At 34.4% G+C, this 24,008-nt stretch overlaps 1 protein-coding gene across 4 annotated transcripts in view; it reads right to left on the bottom strand.

Annotated features, from left to right (window-relative positions):
- The window catches only part of VPS13B (vacuolar protein sorting 13 homolog B), a 426,576-nt gene that overhangs the window by 146,407 nt on the left and 256,161 nt on the right, over window positions 1-24,008 (bottom strand). For all 4 annotated transcript variants that reach the window (XM_030266479.4, XM_030266481.4, XM_002198879.7 and 1 more), the window contains exon 31: window positions 5,613-5,816. In XM_030266479.4, coding sequence (XP_030122339.4) covers window positions 5,613-5,816 — 204 coding nt within the window. The remainder of the gene's footprint in view (window positions 1-5,612; window positions 5,817-24,008) is intronic.

Raw genomic sequence — 24,008 nt, 5'->3', positions numbered from 1 at the left:
TATGCTAACGCAAAGGAACAAGGCAGTTAAGCAACTGTGATAAGGTTTGGAGGTGCCTTAGTGCAGAATCTGGGCTTTATCTGCACAGTAACACAAACGCTGGTTATGGGCCACAGATCCACATTGCAAAAGCACAGGGTGAAAATGGTCTCTGTCCTCAAAGGCTTACAATTTAAGTATAAGAAAAAACACACCCACAGACAGGGCACTATAAGTAAACTAACAGCAGCGTAGGTAACGATATCCATACAGTGGCAACCAGTCTTACGGTTTTTATATTACACTATAATAGAAATTAATTTTTTTGGAAGGATTTTGAATAAAGCATTGCAATAACAGTGTGAATGTTTAAACACCTTTATAACACACAGGAGTGACCAAGGCAGTGCTCTTCAAAACACTGAATGTGTTGGTCTTGGTAAGTGGCATGAAGAGGTCTGATGAGCAGAAGTGTAGATGAGTCAAAACAAATGAAAGAAGACATGAAAAGGGAAGTGGATAGACAAGAGGTCTGGAAGTACTGCAAAAGCAAAGACATCTAATGATTAATATGATAAAAAATGTTGTGGGAAGAAGAGAAAAAAATGCGAAGAACAGAATTTTGCAATGGAAGCAACATTTGATTACATCAAATCAAATCATCAGTATTTGATTACATCCAGTCAGAAGCACATTGAATTTGTACAAAGAGGAAGGACTGCCAAAGAGATTATATTGCCCTAATTAAGGAGATGTGATGATGTGAGACTGGACAAGCTGAGAAAATCCACAAATAGGACTAAGTCCTACTACTGTGACTCTCACGTGGAAAACACTAAGCAAAACAAACAGAAAACATGGCCAGTAATAGCTAAACATAACCTAGATGTGAAATTTGGAAATGTTTACCTTATTATTAATTGTATTTTTTTCTTAATAATATCTTATTGAATCTAGACTTTAGCCCCTATGTACTTAAAAATTCACTAAGTCAGGGAGAAACTTGTATACATTCAATACATGAATAACAATCAAAAGCACATTTGCACCATGAAATTTTGCTAGCTAGAAAGATGAGTCCTCATGGAGAATTTTGTGATGTGAAAAAGATAAAAGTCATATTACCATGAAATAGGCCACATAGTCAAAGTGTTCTCTAGTTGTGTTGAGGCATGCAAAACGTCAAAAGATGTTATTTAAGACAGCATGTTAACTTGGGACTTATGAAAGAATCTTCTCTTGCAGGCTTCCTATGTAGCTGTTTAAATCAGTGAATCCCTGATATACAAATGTATTAGGAAGGTATTAGGATATCTAACTACTAATGACTAATTCACATCCTTTCAGCTTTCTGAGGTGTTGCAAAGACATGTCACATGGCAGTAAAATATCAAAGCAACATTCTGAGAACAATCTAATAACCAAAATTAGAAAACAAATAAGTGTACACTACCTGGCTGAAAATAATTATTATTTTTGTATTGTAAGACCTCAGTAAAGCTAACTTCTATCTTATGAAGAAAGTTGTGCAGCATTTCTTTGCTGGATTAATATAAAAAATAAAACACCCCATCTTACTGTGAAAGGCTTTGTACAGTATGAATGCAAGGACAACTTAAGGTACCACAAAAGACAACAAATAAAATTAATTAATGAAAAAAATGCATTGCATTTTATTCCAAAAGATTCAAGGGGAATGTCCCTACTTCCTTACACAAAGATCTAAAGATTAATTTTTTCCTGATCTTTCTCATTAGAACTTGGCAAGCTGCCAAGAACTTCCCAAAAAAGCATGAAAATGAACACTATTCAAAGAAAAATCTGCAGGAAACCTTTCTGAGGATCCTTGCAGTGGTATTTTGTTCAGTTTTGTACAACAGATCATTGGCTCCCTGATGTACTCTGTGAGAGCTGTTCCAGATGGTGGTATGCCAAGGACAAAACTGTAACGCAGTATATTGCCACACTCAATTCATTACCACACGGAGAAGTAATGCGTTTAAGCTCAATTATTATTTTTTTTAAACAAAGTTTATTCAGGCTGCAGGAAGCAGAAGTTGCTGCTGGGAGCTGTAGAAGGATTGCACAGGGATGGGGGCGAGGCCTCAAGAGAGGATATATTTCTTTATTTCCTTCAGGGCTGTTGTTTTTTCCATTGAGTAGAGGGAGAGGGAGGAGGAGATCTGCAAGCTGAAAAAGCAGTTTTCAATCAAGAAAACTTCTTTCAGTTAAGTACTCCCAGTTCCCCTCATGCTGTTTGGTAAAGGGAATAAATGTGGACAGGTTTCATTTGTACATAACCTTATTAGAACTGTCTGACTGTTTCCAGTATTCTTTTTATATATTACACCATTAGGGAGCTTTTTATAACATCCATGGTGAAGTACAAACATTTCATAATGGAAAGAGTTATGATCCCTGATCCTCAGTACAGCACAGCATCTAGACAGTTTTTTCTGCAAGACTGCATCCACCCTACCAGAGTGTTCCAGTTCCCCCATTCTCCTTGGCATGACCTGCATAGACACAGGAGGCATCACACCAGCATTTCACTATAGCCCCTCTTGTAGAATCTTACACTAAACACCTGCAAGTATTCAACAACTTAGAGTATGACAACTTGCTTTTCAAACTGCAATGTTAAGGGCGGGTGGGGGTGGGGGTGGGGGAAATCAACCCCTTAATGTATAAGTACTAGAAGAACTGAACTCCAGAAGAAGTGGTGTGAAAATTCAAAGGATTTACATTCAGAGTAAAGACTGCTAAAGCGTTTAAATGACAAATTAAGTCAAAATCCTTCAGATACTTGTTTGTGTGATATCCATGGATCTCTGACTTACAATGGTTGGTTTTCAAACAAATTTTAAAAACAAGGCCAAATTTCAATTGTAGATAAATTTAAATATAATTTATTTTAAATTTTTTGCAATTTTATTTTTAAATGTAATAGAAATATATTTTTAAATGGAAAATGAATATCTGGTATCTATGCTGAAGTTTTCTGTAACGTAACTACAAAAAACCTGGGTATAGGTTGGAAACTATACTGCTCCACATAGTATTAAAGTATTACAAAAATGAGGGAAACAGATTTGAAAGAAGACTCTTTAAACCCAGTGATCCTAATATAGCAGAGCACTGGATAAAAAGAAACAGAAGTATATTAAAACCAAACAAAGAAATTAACCCTAAAATGACTCAGCAAAAATCATTCATTCTGTTCCAGGTTAAACGTATTTAAGAAACTTAAAGAAATCTAAAAAATGGTATCAAAATTTGATTAAGGCATAAAGGTTTTGTGGTATTTGCAATAAATATTAAGATAAACTTAAGCCTGGAAACAGTAAGAACCATGTAAAACATCCTGCAGCTCCCCTCTTGGCGCATGCTGGAAATAGCAAAATGGATGGCAGAGTTCAGTGCAGGTTCTTCCAGTTCTCAACACACCACTTCCACAGGTCATAAAATAAACCCAGATACAGCATAAATGACTGCTAACTAAAAAGCAAAAATGCAAAGATCCTGAAGAAACTTTAGTAAATATGTAAAATTGAAAACCAAAAGGGTCACAAAGCATTCATACTTTTTCTTAAAAACAAGCTGGAATTAAAATTCTGTAATTGTATACCAGAGAGGAAAATCTAATGTATTTAATTATAACTGTTCTAAATTAAAACCCAAGTAGAAGATTCATGCGAAAGCAATTTTAAACCAAACATACTTATTTGTATTCTAATAAAACTTCATTTTGGAAGTGTGCTGAGGAAGCATGTCCAAGATGTTATAAGAAAAAAAAAAAAAACCCAAAAGAGAACTCACAATTGTCTGTAACAGCTACCTCCCTTGTCCTATTGGCTTTTCAGGAATCCCACCAAATTTCCTATCATTGACAACCATAAAGCTCAGACCCAGAGTATGGTGGTATTAGGATTTCAGTCACCAATGGCAAGGAAAAGGAAAGCCAGTCTCTCAGTGGCTGGTTTTATTATGTTAGCTTAAGTTCAAACTGGTGCAAATCCTTGGAGATTAACATAATCTATTATTTTTCAAGATATTCTAGTGGATGTGGAATTCTGGGACAAAGAATCTCACAATGAACGTGTCCAACACCAAGGCCCAACTAGAAAGTCATGAACATTTTTTAAGGCTAGGAATTTAAAATAAAAAGCCTCTCTGGAATTATATGAGTTAAAAGACCAAATTGTTAAAAGACAGGAAAGAACCACACAATCTTATAAATGAAGACCAGAGTCTACTTCTGTGTTAAAATTTTTATCTGCACTCCTGTGACTCCTTGTCATTTTATCATTTCTTTGGTTAGAACTGTTTTTCCTGCCCTCTACTTTTCAATGATAAACTGGAATTTTTTATTGACCACATCTTTTTCCTTCATGCTCTCCCTTCAGAGTTAGCTTATCTGCCCTGTTGGCCTTGCATCAATACATCACTTACAAAGCTCTGTCTGTGTGCCACCCTCATGTAGCCCTTTCTACAACTTGCCTTACTTTTAGAAAAATCTGAGTCTTCTCATCTCTCATTTTTCTGAAAATTAAACCAGTAGTTATTTCCAGCTGATTCTGGCTGTTTTTCTAAATCACTTTTAGGAACTCATCCCTAAATGGAGATAGGAATCATACTTTAGGAACCATAAAATTATGCACACATTTAATAAAAATCAGATTGTTTCTGCATGAATTAGATAGAAAGGACTTTTATATGAAAATAAATAGCTAAATGTACAGGCAAAGAGGCATGTACTAGCAGAAATGCTTCTAAATCCACAAAATTACTTTAGAAAGCTTGCTCTTGGCCATCAGATTTTATTTCTGCCAGTTTGAAAACTGAAATCTGGTACACAGTCTGTAAAATTTAGTTTTAAAGTACTTGCATGAATTTTGAAGTATAAAAAGTATATTAAAACCAAAATAAATATTTTAAATCTTCACAAATTACCAATTAACCCCCCCCCCAATTTTATACCTGAAAACATAAAAATTTAAAATAGCAGGCAAGTGTATGCATGCTTTGTCTTTCAACCCTGTTTAACCAGAGGATGGGGCTTTGTATGCACATATACAATACCCAATAAAGTAGACTTAGCTGAAATATCACATTCTCAAAATTCATCTGGTTTTAGTTACAGAAGTGCAAAAACCAGTTCAGAATCAATAGGAAATGTTCTACTTTATCCCTCTCTAATTTAGAAATGTCTAAGCTGGTTTTACTCAAGCTCTGTAAATATACAAACAAAAGAAGTTTAGAAAAAAAGAAAAAAATACACCACCACCAAAACACACCCTGAACCCAAAAAAAACCCCCAAAATAGTACCTCCCATTGCTTATAGAGACTGACAAGCTGAAGTCTCAACCCTGGAGTTATTTTTATGGGCAGACAGTAAGTCACTTGGAGAAGAGCTTATAATGGAAGCAAAGGCACACAGTAACTAGACAGTAACTACAGTATAACAACAACAGTAATTCACATTTCAAATGTGTCATCTAAAACTACAGGGAAATGTGCTTGTAATGTAAAGCAAAACTGAATTATTTAATTTAGGTATAGTGTGCATGCTCTCTACAGTGTTTATGCTATGTATTTTCAGAGAAGAGTTAAGTCTTTAAAATGTCCCTACCTACTGGCCATGTTCCATTCAAGTGCTGGATTTTGAGAATTTCTCTCAGTCTCTGTCAAAACCCCTCCTTTTCCATTTTCTTTCTCTGGTTTCAACTGATTCCAATAAGCAGTACCGATGTTGATAGATTGAAGATCTATTTGATATTGTCTGTCTTCAACCTCTGATCCAGGGTCTCGAAGAATTCCTAGATTTAGTGCTCTCCTGTAATGTCAAAAAAAAGGAAAAGAAATCACCAAAGGTTAAAATCAGACCAATCAGATATTCATTAAGATCCAAATTAACAAAATGAAAATACCAATGGTGCCATTTTTGTCTACACTATGCACTATTTTCATTTCAAATCTTCAAAAGTACTCATCTGCCTCTTTCCTATGGAATTCAATGGGAGATTTGCAAATTCCTAAATTTAGCCAGATGTACCAAAATTGGTATGAGATCAATGCATAAACTTCATTGCAATTCCAATCAGATTGATTAAGCAGTCTTGTGGGGAAGTAGGACTGATTCATATCTACTGAATGGATAAAGGATGTCACATTCATGTCCTCAAAAAGAACAGCTACACACCAGTATACCCACAAAGCATAACCAACTGTCCCACTGTTCAAATTCATCAAAGAATAAAAATTAAAAAGAATATTCCAAGATGATGGAAAAACAATTCAATCCTTTTACCTCTGTACTTCAGCACAGAGTTTTTTAAATAAAAATCTTCTAATAAGTGATAAAAAAGCATTTTTGAGTGAACCACATTCCTTCTTGATTCCTTTAAAGTCTATGACATTAGATTTACAAAGTACTTCAGTCTTGAGCCGAGTTTTGGAAAGAGTCAGACTCAACTTCAAAAAAACATTCAAGAGCTATTAAATGAGTGGGGGCTGCTGAGACCATTCAATTTTACGTGGGACCAGTAACATACATAGGAGTCTTTTACTGCCATTCATCTTCTGCTAATAAGCACTGGGAAATACTAAAAAAAATTATCTTGCTCTTTCTATACTGGGAACAATACAACCTTTTGTGCACTGCTCATTTGATATTATAACAAAAATTCACCACTACCTTATCACAGTTTTTCAAAATAAGGGAGCAAGGGAATCTTAGTTTTTTTTTCTTCACTCTGTGATCATAAATTTTAGTCTATTTTTATTGATTTCGTACATCTGCATTGAAGCTTAAGCTTCTTATTTGCATACGACATCCAATCTACTCTTCTGTTCAAGGTCTTGGGCCAAAATTATTTAGTATACAGCTGCTGTCTTCACCGAGAAATTAATAATTCTGCAATTCATGTGAATTTGATGCTAATAATCAATAAACATAAATAACTATTGAAGTAACACATCCCAAACTGCAAACTCAAGAGTACAGGTATGCAAACTATAGGTATGCAACCTGTTTCAAAGTGCAATCCCAGTGCTGCCCAAATCTAAATAGCAGTTGAAACTGCTAATACACTGCCATTGTCACCAATGGAGTATGTTAGCAATTAAGAACATTAAGTAATTAATCATATGTACCCACAGAGGCATGTGGATGACAGGAAAGCCATTTTGATCAAGTCATTCCTGGTGAGGCAGTGTGATGGCATTGTTCAGTAGTCCCTATAACTTTCTTAAGTGCTTAGTAGAAACACACCAAAAATCTGTTATGTCAGTAGTGGTATTTCAAAATTAAATGTGGTTTCTTAAAACTTAAGAATGTGTTTGTCAACTTTCCACACAGAGAGACTTAACCACAACCACTGTGCCTTTTATTATTCTTTCTAAGGCATTATTTCATCAATATGAATGCAGTTTAAAAAAGGAAAAACAAAAAAAACAACAAAAACAACAAAACCACCACAGTAGATTACTGTATGATCCAATGTCTATTTTCATACTTTGTCTAATACAAATAAATACTGGAATATTTGTTTTGTGAAATATTACTTAAAATAAAGCACCAAATTACTTATTTTTGGAAATCTGCTTTTGTATATAAAACAGAATATGATAATAATTTCACATGCATAATGGATTTTCTCCCCTTCACATTGAGCATTTTTCATTTCTTCTTTTATGAGCAGCTTGATAACTTGCAACAGGCTCACCTAGATATTCCTTAGCCTCATTCAGCATAACCATGACCTTGTGAAACAAATTGCTTGAGCACAATATGTCTGTATGCACTAATCTGAAACTCCCAACTGTGACAATGGCTTTCTTACCCTCACAAATTTATTTATTTAAACATAAACCACAACAAAATCATTCTTTGGCAAAAATCTTTAGGTGCAGCAAAATATACAAGGGCATTATTTAAAAACAAGGTACTTGTGTATTCCATTGCTGGTATCACATTTGTCTGCTGTGTCTTTTTTTTTAATGCACTTCAGGATATTACAGCCTAATACTTAATTATTTTCATGCTGATATAAAAGTTCACATTTGCATTGTTCCTACTATTAACAATCTCCTATATAATACAATACTCTTCTTCTGATTCTTCAGATATAATTTTGAAATCCAAGCAAATTGTGATTCTATAGATAACCCACTTCAAGAAACACATATTTTACACATACATGTAAAATACAAGGAATAGGAATTAATGCCTTGATGGTTTGATGAAGCTCATTATGGCTTTCAGAAATTGCATCATGCCAGTTTTATACAAGGATCAAAATACAGCCTTTTCCCAAATAAGTAATATATATACAAGCATTTACATAAGCCTTCATTTCTAGTTTCCCAAATCAACAATTTACATAAGCACTAATTTTTGGTTTTTGATATCAACAGTTCCCCTAAGTATGCTTCCAATTTATTAGCTGTATACTTCCTAGAAGGATGAAGTATGTTAAGCCACAGCAAACCTGGCCTAATCTTAAACACACATGCTTTGTATGAATTCGGAGCCCTTTAAAATCCTTGCAGTAAATAAATTTAGGAAAACAGAGTCAACCTAATTAATGACTTCTCTATCTCCAGTATAAGTGATGTTTTATCAGCTAAAATGTCCTGTAGGCATTACTATTTTAATTGCTTCCCTCTTCTGAAAACAACTTCACTACCTCATCTAATCTTTGCACAGGTGGTACAGAATACAACAGTTGGTCAACAATACAGTAAGATCACAAGCAACCAAAGACAACCATAAGCATGCAGCAGGAAACACAGGTTTACAGTTTTTCTTTTTTTAAAATGATTTAGTGTGGGTCAGGCTTTTTGTATGTTTATTTAAGAAGCAGTTCATGTTGAACCAGTTACTACATGCTGCTGAATAAGCATAATTCTGAGACCCACAGTAAAGAAGTTAAATTTATTAATTTACAGCTCATCTGAGACCTACAAAAAAGTTAAACAACCAGGAAAATGGCAGTTAAAGGCTACACATTATGTAATAATTAAGAAATATTTGCAGACTTTACACACAACAGCTAATTTTTATTATTACGTACTGGATTTCTGTGTGCACTAATTTCTGCTTCCAGGTAGAGAGATTACAAACCTATCTACCCAAATTTTAATTATGGAAGGTTTTTGCTGGTGGTAAAAGATCCTTCCTATCCTAATTTAAAAAGGAAACAGAAAGTAAGCTTGGATAAATATGTAATAACCTATGGCACGAAAGTAAAAGGACCCCTTCCTCTTCTGCTTAAGCTTGTGAAGTCCCAGGCTAGATGTAGTCTGAAAGCCCCTCACCTATGCATGAGATGTGACTGACTACAGTAGAAATCACAGCAGGATTCATCACTGACCTAATGAACCTTCAGTGCCTTTCCCCAATTCAACTCAATAAAGTTTCCTCCTTGACAAAGCCACTGAATGTATTGTACCAAACAGGGAAACTGAAGCAAGGGTTTCTGAGGGACACAATGGACTCCATCTGGAACAAGATGCTATAGGTGTTTAAAAGAGCGCAGAACAAAACACATGGTAAACCAAGAGAATCTTTGACAACACAGATTTATTTCTAAGGCTAGAACAACATGGGCCTTTGAGAATGCTGAGCTTCTAGAAGTAAAACCTCAGACAGGAATCAGCTTTTCAAACGAAGGCAACTATTTTTTCTTTTTTTCTTTTCTTTTTTTTTTTTTAATTATACCAAATAGATGTCTTTTAGTTACAGAAAAGCTAACACTTGAGCCCTTGGGAGAGAAACAGAACTTCCTCAACATCACACAAGATATAGAGACATGATCTCAGTACTAGAATAAAAAAAATCCTATAGCATGACTTCTCATGATGGAAGTCCTGGATGTGACTAAATTTGGAGATACTAAAAACACTTATTTGTGAGGAAGATGGAAAGAAGAATGAGAAGGTAAGTAGAAAGAAAAGGAGAGCACAATACTGGGCAAGAGGAAGAATCATAGAATCAGGGCACTAAGACTTAAATTAAAGAAAATAAGCAGGTAAGAACATTCTAATGTTGCAAGAAGAGAGAAGGAGACATCTTTAGGCAAGAAGAGGAGGTCCTCACATGATCCTCTCAGTAATACACATGTCTTCCAGGACAAGGGTAACCTCACCTCTGCTTTCCCACCCTGCAATCTGTCTGTAGGGAGACCTGTGGTGTAGCAAACAGTGTTTTATGGCTGACAGGATGTTGGAAACAATTTATTTAAGTCTGGAGCAGTAGAGCAGCTTTCAATTAGCTTTCAAATGCCATCAGCAGTAAACTCCCATTCTCACTGTTTCTGCCTCTTTTCCCCAGGAACCATGCCACACATGACTGGCTTTGTTGGCAGCTGCTCCTTCTCACCTCTCCAGCTCAGACCCAGAATAACACAACTACTGTCCCATCTTCATAACTGCTGGCAGCATACTCTAGATTGGGTACCAGCCATGTTTTATTAAATGAAAATATAAACTGAGTACAGTAAGGCTACTTTGCTTAATGCTTTCTGATTAGCAAGTGATACTATTGATTACAGGAATTTATTTAACAATGAAAACTGCATTCTGTCTGATTGGCCTTAGTGTTGTGATCTGCACAGCCAGATACATCAACATTATCTACAGAAGACAATACATGGCAGATGTCCTGTAAGTCAGAGTGGTTAAGGTACCTGGGTTCATCTCCATATGTGTCTTGTAAAAAGAAAACATCCGTGATAGCTCTGTGAGCAAAATAAAAATGACTGACGCCTTCTTAAATTTACATAGTAGACAAATACATAACATCTTAATGCAAAGGAAAAAGTTATTAACTATATTCTAATTGAATGTTTTGTAGTCAGCAACACTCACAAATTCTAACTTCATAATGATTTTTAATGTTTATAATTTTTTTACATAGGCATAAATCAGCTGAGAGGTAGATTACTTGTACATTTAGTGTGTTGAAAAAGAAAAGGCCAGTAACTTAAATATATGCAAAATTTTCTTCTGATTGTACTAGACTACTTCAAACAATTGCTACAGGGATGCAAAAATATAAAGGCAACAAGTAACTCTCCTCTTTTTCAAATTAATGTTGGATAAATTTCTGACTTCTATCTCTTGGGCACTGGTCCCTTTTGCTCTGTAAACCTACAGAGATAAGTACTACTGAGAGGAGAGGAACTAGTATAAGAGTTTAAAAAGCTAAAGCAGAGGATAAAACAACAAATAATAGCTACAAAGATAATTAGGTAAAACAATTAATTCCATATAATTCCGTGTAGGAACTCAGTACTTTCAAATCACAAAAAAAAAAAAAAAAAAAAAAAAAAAAAAAGTTTATTATGGATAAGCATGCATAAGCATGCTCTAAAACAGGATCCAATAATCCAATACATGAATGCCAAAGTGCCTGGTGAAAAGAAAAATGGATGTATACAACAAATCATCTATCCTCATTATCATCTGGAACAGTTAATCATATAAAAGTGCACTAAGATTTTAGCTGATTGTTGTTAACATGTCTTTTTGTCTCCTCTGTGTCACAGTCTGGCATAAGGATATATTAGGTACATGTTTAGAAAATTCAACAGTGAAAAAGGTGTTTGAATTCACTGCAAGCTTCTAGATACTTCAAGCACAGAACAGAATCAATTGTGGCCCCTGACAGAGACATTAAGAGAAGGTATTCAAGATCTTCAACAAAGCCATCACAGTACTCTACCTACAAGTGTTTCCCTTAAATATGTCCAAGCTAGGTATTAAATAGTCACTTTTGAGACAGGTAGATGGGACAGTTATAAACACAGAGGTATCTCCTCTCTGCTTCTAGACTTCTCTAGTTCTGCAGCAATAACTCTTCTACAGAAAATAATTATAGTAATAACCAAACTTTTTCTAAAATATCCAAATACTCTATTTTCGTTTGCTAATATTTCCCAGCACAGACTTTTCTTGCCAAGCTGAAGCAGACAGGTCTTCCCTTATAACTGCTTTGTAGCTTCTTCTTAAAAACAAACAACACAGAAAAAACCCTCAGTACTTAAACTAATTGCTCAGAGATGAAAAACTGTAAAATTATAATCACATTTCTCTAACTACTGTGTGTCCTCTATTTCACCAGTTTCATCAACAATTACTGAGCCATACAGGTATTAATTTAACCCCAAATCATTTTATAAAAGGACTGAAATTCATTGAGCTATCATAATGCAAGAGAAGAGAGATCTGGTTTTGAAGACAGAAGAAGAAATCTGGTGAACGGAAGTCAGTGGTTTGAGCCTGTTTTGCATGTATGGTTGACACCCTCTCAAAAGGAGCAGGAAACAGTGTCTTGGTTAGAACTGAGGTGACAAGCCTAACGGGAGGCATGGATGTGCAGAAGAGCAGAGTCTGCCAGGTCTCCATCTGCTGTACAGGAGAACTTTTGGGGCTGGGCAGATGCCTTTGGCTGGTCTGCCATGGGAAATGCTTCTCTCTTGGCAAGGCTAGAACATGCCAAAGGAAAACAGGAGAGGCAGGCTTCATTCCTCTTCTCTCTAAACTTGCTTAGTACATATCTCTAAATGACAAAATCAACCTTGTCAACAGTCTACTAATTTATACTGTAGGAATAAAGCCAAAATGATTTTGTTAATGTAACTACTTGCATAGAAAACATTTTGAGAGTATTCTGAGAATGCAAAGTTACAAAATATGGATAAAAATTAGTGTCTGCAATTTTTGAATGGATAGACTATTTATTTATTCTATTTATGTGACTACTTAAATATTTTTATTTTGAAATCCAGTAGGTACCTATACAGAGGGAAAAAAACCCAACACCCCCTCACACTCATTAATACAGTGGTAGTGCCAGGTGGGTGCTACTATAATTCCATTTGCTATCAATTTAGGAAGGCCAGATTTAGTGAACTTGGCAACACAAGGTCAGGACTGGTAGCAGTGCACTGATCATTTAAAAGCTACTAAACACATGAAAGGAACTACAGCAGATCACACAACAAAAAACTTGGCCCTTGCTTCCTATCTTAGTCCTATGGGCAGAAAATGCTCTACATAGCCTGTGAGGTGACCAGACATATAAAAGCAGTCCCTTGCAACAAGGGCTGCAGTACAGTAATTGCCTGCAAAGAAGCTGAAGAACTTTTGCAGTGCACTTGTCTTCTGGAGTTATCTCTGTAACACAGTATCAATGATATGAAGTAATTCTGTTCTCTCTCAAAGAAAGTGTAAGATGAAACAAAGCTGAAGTTTGCAGCTGTGCATTTAGATGTCATCTGTTTAATTACTTCTATAATTTTATTGTTTAAATTCCTCAGCAAAAATAACTGCATGAGCAAGTCTGAAATTTTAAAAAACAGTTTTTCATTTTTATACTGTTTAATGTTTAGACAGTTTGAGGAATCTCTTTATACTTTTGAAACATTCACCCAAATTCAGGAAGCACTGTATAAATATACACTTGACAGACTGTATAAATGATAAGTATGCACAATTCCAATGAAAGGTCTGTATGATATTTTTGGATGCCAAATGTTCCTTGAAAAAAACCAAGTGGAATATAGTTTGTCTAAATAGTAGATTTTTGGAGAGGGAACTAGTAAAAAAGGCAAAATACAATATAACCCAGACTTTTATGCTTTTGTTTTGTGGTAGAAATAATTTTATCTCAAAACTTAATGCTGTCTGGCAGTTGAAGGATCTTCCATTTCAGATTTTAAAATTTTGTGTGTACTTGCTTTACCATATGACTAAGATAAATAATCTTGTGATTTCCCCATGGTTTTCAGCCTGAATTTCACTTTGGTTTAATTGATAAATCTAGCTAAGTGGTACAATATCTCAATTTTTCCAGATGTTCTATAAATTTGCCTGGAAATACCTAGGTGAAGTTTCACTGAACAACGCCTTCATATTTGATGCGTGGAATTTCTCTAAATGGCGCAGTACAATCTGCTATACAGAACAGGCTGGAAGGCAAACTGTCCTCAGTGTGTTTCATAAGCTGACATGGGACAGGATTTGTTTTTGCTGCTGTGTCAGTATATCAAAATCATACCTGGACATCAATCAAATTGTATCTGAAGGAGAAAAGAACATTGCAAACAAATAAATACCAGCTTTTCCTTTACATTAAACAATGTGTATTAATGCATACTTTCAGCATGTCTATTGCAATTGGTAATGATTATAGCATGGTCAATACAAGAAACTACTCTAAAATATGAATATTTAACTTTCCAAGTCAATTCACATCTTTGGCACTGATTACATTAGTTTCTCAAGATGCCACTTGTATTTTCTTCTTCTTATAGAACCATCATATTCATAACAGCAAGCTAGAACTATTCCTGAATTACTGTATATGATACTGTAAAATATGTCAATAACACAGTATTAAAAATAACCTTCCTTTAATTCTTCTTCCTGAAGTCCTGGCTCTACTTTGTCTATTTCAATATCCCTTGAAAATGCACCTGATATAAAAACTCATTCCATAGTAATTATGAAACATTACCTGTCATGTAAAAGCCAGTATATTTTTTTCCTTAAAACCCCATTAGACTATTGTTAACTGACTACTGGCACCTCCTAAGTCAGTATGAATATATGCCTAACAAAATTTATTAAAGGATAGTTTTACTTCTAAATATACATTTGAAGGAGGGCAAAGAGAGAAACAAAAAAGATGCAAATCTGCTCAAAATATCGGCCATGAAGACTACAGATTCCAGTGTCAGGTAGCTCAGTGAATCCATGATGCAGCCCAAATATTTAAATTTTGGTGGTTATAAAGAAAACGTAAGAGGTTTATTTTTCTGCCTGGAGCTAAAAAAAAAATTGCAAGGACACTGCACAGGTACAAACAAACAAATGCACTGCCCATTTGGGAAATAGCAAATTTTATCGTCTGTAGCTTGAGTCCAGTTTAGCAAATATAATTGGATACACTCTTATGAGCTGCAGTGTGTGAAAAATACAAGATGTAGATTTTAAAAATTATTTTTAGAAAACAACTTCAATAACATTTGCAATTACATAATATATCAGGCATTTTTTTACTATGCCAAAACCATGGAAAAATCAACCAATGAAGCTGTCTGAATACAGTGCATCAAAAGATATGCCAGAGAATTGCATTCCTCTGTATTTTTCTTGAATACATATATGCACATATTTATACACTTCCAACCTTAAAAAGTTTCAAATTTGCTTTGCAGCTGCATTTGCTAATCTACAAGTTTCTTCCTGTTTCTTGAAAAACTGCCACATACAAAGATTAAATAATACTACTCATCAGTTAAATAATTTTGGCTATCAGAAAGAGTTCAAACCTTTCCTGTTCCTATCCTGAAAGTACAGGGCATATCTATTTGTAGATACTCCTATGTTCTATTTGTATCACCTCCACACCCATTTATTTTTTAGTGCTCAAGAACACACAACACCAAGCTAGAAAACTGGAGTAGCTGTGATTTATGCCAATCCTTTTCACTGAAACAGAGATGCCTGATACTATCTCTGTATTTTATTACTTTCAATATGCACTTGTGTTAGCCATTAACATACCAGTGCTGGCCATTGCCTTCTCACAGAAAAAACCAAAACCCTAGCAACAAAAATATCAGTGGGCATGAAAAATGTTTTGAGAGGCTGAAGAATAGTACATTTATCTTTGTGTCCAACAACTAATAAAGCCCATAAGATTACAAAACGACCCTTAAAAAGTAGTGATGGATTTTTTTGTTCTTAAGGAAAAAAAAAAAAAAGCTTCTGAAATGCAATACAAACCCACTGTACATGGCTTTTTAATTTCTTTTTTTTTTTTTTTATTTTTTCTTTATTGCAGCTTAATAAGGTTTAATATCACAGTTAGACCTTAAAAATAACAAACATTAAGCATGACTTTTGACCGTACTTAAGGTGGTTGAGCTAAGTTAAACTATATTGGAAAAGTCAGTTAGGAGTTAGGAGCCATGCTCAAACAGTAAAATTTGAGTTGCTCAGGATAACAGTAACGTGGATTTAATTTTGCCATGGGAGCTTGGAAGAGTATCCCATAGAGAAATATGCTAAAATACCATATTACTATTCTGTATATTTCTGATAATCCTTTTTGTTAAATAATTGAAAACCAAAGCTGAAATACTTACAAGCATTAAATGAAAGACACTGGCAAACAGTTTTGCAAAAGAAAGAAATTTTCTACCCAAAATGTAGTTTAAGAACTGTGGTATGAATTTGTCATAGATAAAACCCTGTGAGGGACATCAGAGAACCCACAAATATTTATGGAATGAACCGCGATCTGTACACAGAAGTTAACAAATGTTTCATTACAAACGGGAGATGCTTTTCTCAGTAACAGAAGCACACAACTTGCATTATAGTTACCTTGAGATCCTGCTAGAATTAAAAATGCTACACAGAAAAGAGATCTGCTTTATGTGATATTGGAAAATACTTTTCAACAAAAAGCATTTGTTGAAACCAGAGCTGGTGGAAATTATATTTATTCACAAACAGCTGAGAAGAAAACTGTAGAACAATGAGTTTTAAAAGCTCTCCTCAGTTCTTTTACAATAAATTATTTACTGCATCCAAGACTTCAGAGGTTAACTTTCAGTATATAAGACAGAAAAGCAACCTTGCTATATTAATTCAATCCTATATTTTAAGAATCAGTGAAGTAGAGTCTGGGAAGAAACTGTAAGGAGTTTGTGTAAAGCAAAGGAACATTACTTCAGTAATTCATACAAAGGAACCACTTCAGCTCTTAAGGTGGCATTAATTTCTAAGAATGAGCTAATTATTTTCTCCCATGTTAACAGAAAACCAAACACCTCTCCTCATTCCCCCTGTATTTTACAATAACAGTCATAGTATAAAGCTACTTGTTCAGAAAAAAAGAAAGATTAAAGGGATGTAACTTGAAGAAATGTAAAACCTTCAATAACATTGCTTTATAACATAAAACATGAAACAAAAAACACTACTCATATAAAAAATAACTCCATCTTTTGGATTACCTTTTATTTCCCAGTTTTATCTTAAAATTTTTTCATTGCATTAAAGTTGCTGAATACATAAACTGTGAAAGGTATTCTGGGATTTTTAAGTGGTATTTAATGCGTTTTTTCTTTGTCTCTGTGCCCTTTCTTGTTTACCTTTTTAAACTATTACAATCTATTTAATAAGGTTAATGCTGAATCTGAGAACTATTGAAAAATTCTTAGTACATAGCATCAAATTCTGTGCTGTTTCAAAAGGCCAGATCATGATGGCAGATTAAGCTGATCTAAACTCAAGCTGATGAAACACACTTTTTTGCCAGGGCTCATCCTAGTATGCCTACACAATAAATAGGTTCAGGATAATAACCTTACTGAAAATAATTGCCTGATAGCCCCAACACTTTTTTATTTCTTTCAGATCCCTTAGCCTGTTCCTTATACACAAATACAAAAAGCAACACCATTAAGAAGTAGACCTTAAAAGAGTTCAAATTTGGATTTACAATTTAAATAGGCACAAAACTCATTGCCCAACAACCATGGATAAAGTAATGTTTAAAAACTGACATTACGTTCACCCCACTCTGGGCAGCCCCAAGGAAGCCCAGGGCCACACTTTATTCCTTTAGTCCCTACACTGGGCATGGCTGGTCTGCACATCACTTGCTTCGATGGGAGGGTGAGAGACCTCTCTACTCAAAGAACTCTTCAAATACCTGACATGTTTTCTCTCCCCTGTGGTAAAGCAAGATTTGCTTTAGGGAGGAATTAACAGTTTGGAAAATATTTTTAAATGGGAGAAAAGGCCATTATTATAGTTAAGGGAAGCAAATAGTTACAGACTTGATCTCAGTGAAGGAGGTAGCTTTCAGTGCTGGTTAAAGAGAAAGAGATATGAGATTTCTGAGGGGTTCATTCAAAATTTTCAAACATAGAGAGGGAAAAAAAAGAAAATAAATTTTGCTTCCTAGGGAGAAGAGAGTAACTGCAATAACCATATGTCTCAAGAAAAAAACACCCCTATGTGTAACAAGTATTTAAAATCTTAGGACTCAGAAATATCAAGGCAAGAAGTTCAAGAAATGAACCATTTGTGTATATAAAATACAATGAAAAGTTTAAAAGGATTAGAACTAACCAAAAAAACAAACAATTTGTTTGATTTTATTTTGATTGGCTTCATCACAGCAGAACTGCTGTTTTTTGGAGGAAAAAGGAAACGGAAAAAAACAGCATTAAAAAAACAGCACGTTAAACAGCATCTCAAACCAGCACAAGTGAAAGAAATCCTAATCTCTCCTCCATTCAGTCACCCTAAACACGTTACAGATTTTAAACTGAGGTTGTATGAATTTCACATGGCAAGCTCTGCATATACCACACAGAAAATACTAATTAATTGTGTTAAAACATTATTTGAGACAGCAAGAAGTATCAAAAGACCAAGGAAACTCTGAGTTCAGCCTGCTTTGTTTCTCTAACTTAACCCTGACTTTGCAGAAGGTAACAGTAGTCAAGATCACACATAGCTGAGAATTCTTTTTATAGAACAAAGTATAGCCCATGAGGAAAGCAGAGACAGCAATGCCCTTGTGGAAGTTTTACTTTAAAACTGCTATTTACTTCTGACCTTATGCTGTTTAATGATGACACCATAATAAATGAAAGAAATTGAATGCATGCTACAGTAAATCATATAAAGTATGTAGACTTTGTAGACTCCATTTTGAAGAGATGCATCCCTGATGCCTGGCAAACTGTCCAACCTGAGAAATTCCTGAACACACAATCCAGTTTAAAGGGACTCTGGAGACCCATTCCCAATTCAGTTCTAAATCACACAGAGGTGATAGAACGAATGATACCTGAATAATGAAACAATCTTAACAGCAATAAATTCACATGCTTTGTGCATTAACTAGGACAGTTAAGCACTAACCATGACTGGCTTGCACACACACACACACCATACTTGCCACTGAACTAGTCTACAGCGCCAGGGGAGACCATTGCAGTGTCCTGCACTGATGCAGAATGGCCATCTCCACAAGATGCCCAAGGTCAGTGGTTCTCCTCACCATGCCTTAATGCTGGAGCCCCTCCCAAACATGTGACCCCATGGTCTTCCAGATCAAATTTGAGCAGTTTTGAAAAATTTATGAAGCTGCTCTTTGAAATCTCCATCTGCCTCTAAAGCAGGGCTTTTGGACACACATAAACACATCTTCATGAATCTCTATGCAACTAAGTTCATTCCTGCTCCCCAGCCCTCCCCAAGAAAGATGGGATGCAGGGAGTGAAAAGAACCCAGTTGTGTAAACACCTCAGCGAAGCCAGAAACAGAAAGGAAGAGCATTGCAGATAAAATGTATATTAAGTCCTCAAAATAAGTTGAAAGTAACAATAAATCATTGAGGAAGGTCAGTGGTTTTTAATATTAAAATATATTTCATATATGCACTGTTTAAGAATTACTAGACTTGAAAAATATCTTTATCAATTCTACATGTTTCAACTTTGATCTGTTTAAATTAATTGGTTATTCCTTTGAATTCATTCTTTATTGATACATACTTGTTTTTCTTTTCCCTCTAACAAATTTAACAAGGTTTCCAGAAATACAGCTTTGATTAACAACAAATGGACGCTTAAATGACATGCTCTTTGATAGGAATTTTTCTATGAAGTATATTTCAATTTTCTTTCTCGGAGGAACTGCACAAAGAAATTAAAACTTATTGTATGAATCAGGTTTATGCTACTAAGTGAAAGAAAAAATATAAAGTAGATATGTGTATTGAGAACACAGTGATTAAATTTATCAGTTAAAGAGAAAAGTTGTAGAAGTTAATTTCTTATATATTTTTTTTTTAATTTTACTCTTAGCTTAGAAGGAAATGTATTTCAATCTATGTACTTAGGAAAATTAGTTATGTTGAAGATTCTTGTAGAACTCACAAAGAAATTTTGAGTAAAAACAAATTTGAAGGTTAAAGCTGAACATTTTTTAAGTCAAATTCCAAATATAAATTTAGCTTTGAATAGCTTTTGGTATTAGATAATTAGCAAGCTACATTTCTGAAACTAAATGGGCAGTTCCAGCTGTTATTTTACAATTCGTTTCCACTGAGAGTTTTAAATTAATAACTGCTGCAATAGCCTCAAACATGCCAATGCTAATTAGGAGTGGTGTTTGCATGTAATGCTATCCATATATATGAATATTTTACTAGGCGAAAGGTCTAAGCAGATTTTTTTTTGCCTCTCTGCTAAACACAGAAGAAGAGAGAAATGTAAAGCAGGAAAAGACTTCTAAGCCCTACTCCAGAGAGTAGTACAGGACTCTTACAGAAGATAAAGATGACTTTCCTAAGTGTTTAGACAACTCTATGCTAAAAAACATGTGATCAAGTACTGTAGCAAAGAACAATATTTAGAAATTGCAATTACTATGAATATTTTGATTTATACCCCAATATAATTAATTCTAAAGATTATTAAATGCAAAATGAAACAAGAGTGTATATTCAAATTATATGCAGAGAGAATCCTGTTAAAAAAATCTTCAAAAATAAAATCATCCTGGTTTGAAATCTGAAAAAAATTACTAAATAAATCCTGGCAGCGATTTCAAAATCTTTGCTGTTACAATTTTTTTTCATGAACACAGATAGATGATGAACTTAAAAGGATGTTAACACAATCCCATTTCACAACTTATATGGAATAAAATATATACTTTTAAAAACACTAGTAATTTATAATGTTTTTTTTTTTTCCTATATAACATCACCCTTCAGTTGTAATCACTTTGAAATTTGTGAAAAACTGGTAGAGATTTTACAATATACTAAAACTGATACTTTTCCTAATTCGCTGTGGTACAAATGGACAATTTAATAGGCAGCTCATATTTCCCTCAAAAACTATGTGCATACATTTCTTTTCACTGATGATCTTTGTTGCCTTTATTCAGAGAAGAAGAAACCCTACTCAGCATTAGCTAAATCCTTGTTTGCCTACCAGATAAACCTCAATGAAGTGTGGATAACAAAAACAGATAAAATAGAAAATAAGTCTTAATAGAACCTTTTTAAAATAATCAACTCTTAAAAGGAAATTATGTATATTAGGCCCATATTCTGGGAAACATTTAGTTATCTTAATGCTAACTTCTATGCAAAAACAGAACAGTTTTTAAACTGTTATTTGGTTTGAAAAGGAAAATATCAAGAAGTAACCTTTTTACGCATAATAAAGTTATAGAAAATCCAGGCTTTTTGAACAATAATTTCAAGGTATAGTCTTTCAAATATAAATATATCAAAATATTTCTGAGGAGAAGATGCTTACAGATGTGGGTGCTGTTGAAAAGTTTTGAAAAGCATTTGATTTTCCAAACCACATTTGAAAGAAAAAACAGATTTCCACACAGACTGCTGGCTACGTATGTACTTTTTTCATAAATTCCTTGAATCATTTTTTTCCTTCCTTTCACTCCAGCACTATCAGCACAGACAAAGAAAATTGTTTATTACTCCTTATTTCACTGACAGATTTTTGTTAACCCTTTATAGGCATTACAGTATTATTTCAAGGATGTTCTAGATGGAGATAATTGAAATAAAGATAAATAGCAGCTATTCTAAAAGGAAAAAAAGCTTTGTTTTGCTATTTGCAAGTGTTTGAGAGTTAAACAATGAAAAATAGTAAACTACAAAAGTGAAAAAATTATAATAAGAAAAGGCTTGTATTAATAAAAGGCTAAATGAAAAAATAATGAAATCTAAAGCTACCTTTTTGTAAGTAAACTCTTTACATGTATTATTTTTGTGGGGAGAGGCATGTCTAAAGAATTTCCATTTACATTCACAAATTGGAAACAGTCTAGGGACAGCTATATGCTTTGATCTATGAAAGATCTACACATGAAAATGACCATAGAACACTCAGACCTGGACTATTAAGCTTTGATATATGACATGAATGAAATCCTTGGATCTCAAAAATGATGAATCCAGAGCGTGGACAACAATTAGGTTCCTTATTGGCCAAGCTGAGGAAAGCCTGGGATTCTGTTTACCTAAATTCCCACAACTTGAGAGTTTGGCAGTATTATTCCTGACTTTATAAGTAAGAACTTTACACAACAGCCTCCAATCAGCCTCGAGTCTCTGAGCTCTTTGCCAGCAATTTCATTTCTGCACTACAGTATTGTAACTCAACATTATTTTACTCTATATGTTCATGGATACTCCCTAAAACTCCATTAATTATTATTTCATGACAGTTTGCTAATCCCTGTTGGGGATGATCAGCAGTTACCTCTATAATCCATCAGAGCATTTGCACAGTATTTGGAGTAACAGGGCCCTTATCCCAAAAAAGAAGTAGAACTAAACATAATCTCAATTTCAGGTCCATATTTAAGCATATCCATGCATTCACATCTTCTCCTTTCTTCAGTCAGAGAACCAGAATTTCTGGGTCTTGTGATGAAGTTTTCTCAATCATTTCCCTGTTGATAGTGCCCAGTTCTGCTGGTAGCTTAGCACAACTAGTGCTATTCACTGCTCATACCCCCAACATACACACTTCTTAAAAATTCATCAGTAGTTAAAGTCCAGAAAAATATAGTTCTGTCCTTCATTGTTTAGAAGAAGCCGCATTTGCTCTGGCTGAGTCCTTCACAGTTTCAATTAACTGCTCTTCCCTCCTTTTAGCCAGGCTAGGCAACTGTCTTACTTGCATTCTTATCTGAAAAACCTCCTTTATTCTGTTCCCTAATCCCATCCCAAGGCCTTTTGATAATCTGATAATTTTCCAACCAACAGAACTGACAGTTTCTTGATGGCAATGTACAGTTCTGGTAATATTTGTGGAACACAAACACAGCTGGAGCTGAAGTTTAAGACTCAGAGAATCATGAAAAACCATTAAAACAAAAAAGAAACCCCGATTCCTACAACTTAGCAGGGAAAAAAATTAAAAAAGAGACACTGTCTCTTACTGTCACCAGAGAGAAATGTGTCATCATAGAGCAGAGAAATGTGTCATCATTCAGGAGCCCTTAATTTGCTGTTAGGGTGCATGTATCTTTCTTTACTACACATTAATATCAAAACTAAGTCAATTTCTACTGGAGAAAATACTCTAAGACAAATTTTTATACAGTATAGGAAAATTAAAGTTACAATGTCAATACATTTCTTTCCAACTTCCAATAATCATCTGAAACTATATTTGTGCCCAAATGATTGAGGCACATTGTTTTTCCAACATTCCCTTTTCAGTTTAGTTCTCTCTCCAAGTTAACATGTAAGCTCTTTTTCCTAAGACATACTAGATGGAGTCATTTCAGCCTACAGGCCAAAAGTGGTCTGGTTTATTTAGTATGCCTGCAGCGGTACCAAACTTACCTTTCATGCACTGGCATTCTACTGAGGATATGTAAGAACATTCAGCTTTTCATGTATAAATGTATGGGACAAATTCAAAATATGTTTGGAAATACTATTCAGCCTCTAGCCATGAAACTTTTTCTCAGCCTTTTCTAAAAGAACAGTTTCTAAATGAGAAGCAAAAATTTTTCCTTCTCATGAAGCACTACAAAAGTGACACTAATTGCATGTGGTTGTAGTTCAGGCCTAAACAGAAGACTGTTTAAAGCAAAGTGACACCACAAATTAAGTTTGTATCCCCACTCCAGAAACACTGTAAAGACAGTGGTTCAGACAACAATTTATTTTCTTTTATTCTATTAAAAGCAGCAGCATCAAATTAGAGAAAAGAGGTTGGGAAAAGACAGAAGATGACATCTTGGCATTATTAGAATACTGTAGATGCTAATTCTTCAGTAACCAACAGGCTTCTGTAATTTATTTTTTTAGAGTCTCTTACACTGGATACTGTACTACTTGTACCTGTGTTAATATTTGCTAAGAAATCTTTCACCAAGCACATAAGCTACACATTGTGTGGGTTTGCTCATCTTACTACTCAATTTT

Source organism: Taeniopygia guttata, chromosome 2 (assembly GCF_048771995.1).
Source record: "Taeniopygia guttata chromosome 2, bTaeGut7.mat, whole genome shotgun sequence".
In the NCBI taxonomy this organism is placed as follows: Eukaryota; Metazoa; Chordata; class Aves; order Passeriformes; family Estrildidae; genus Taeniopygia; species Taeniopygia guttata.
The sequence above is the reverse complement of the archived record's forward strand: the minus strand, read 5'-3'. Positions and strand labels throughout refer to the sequence as shown.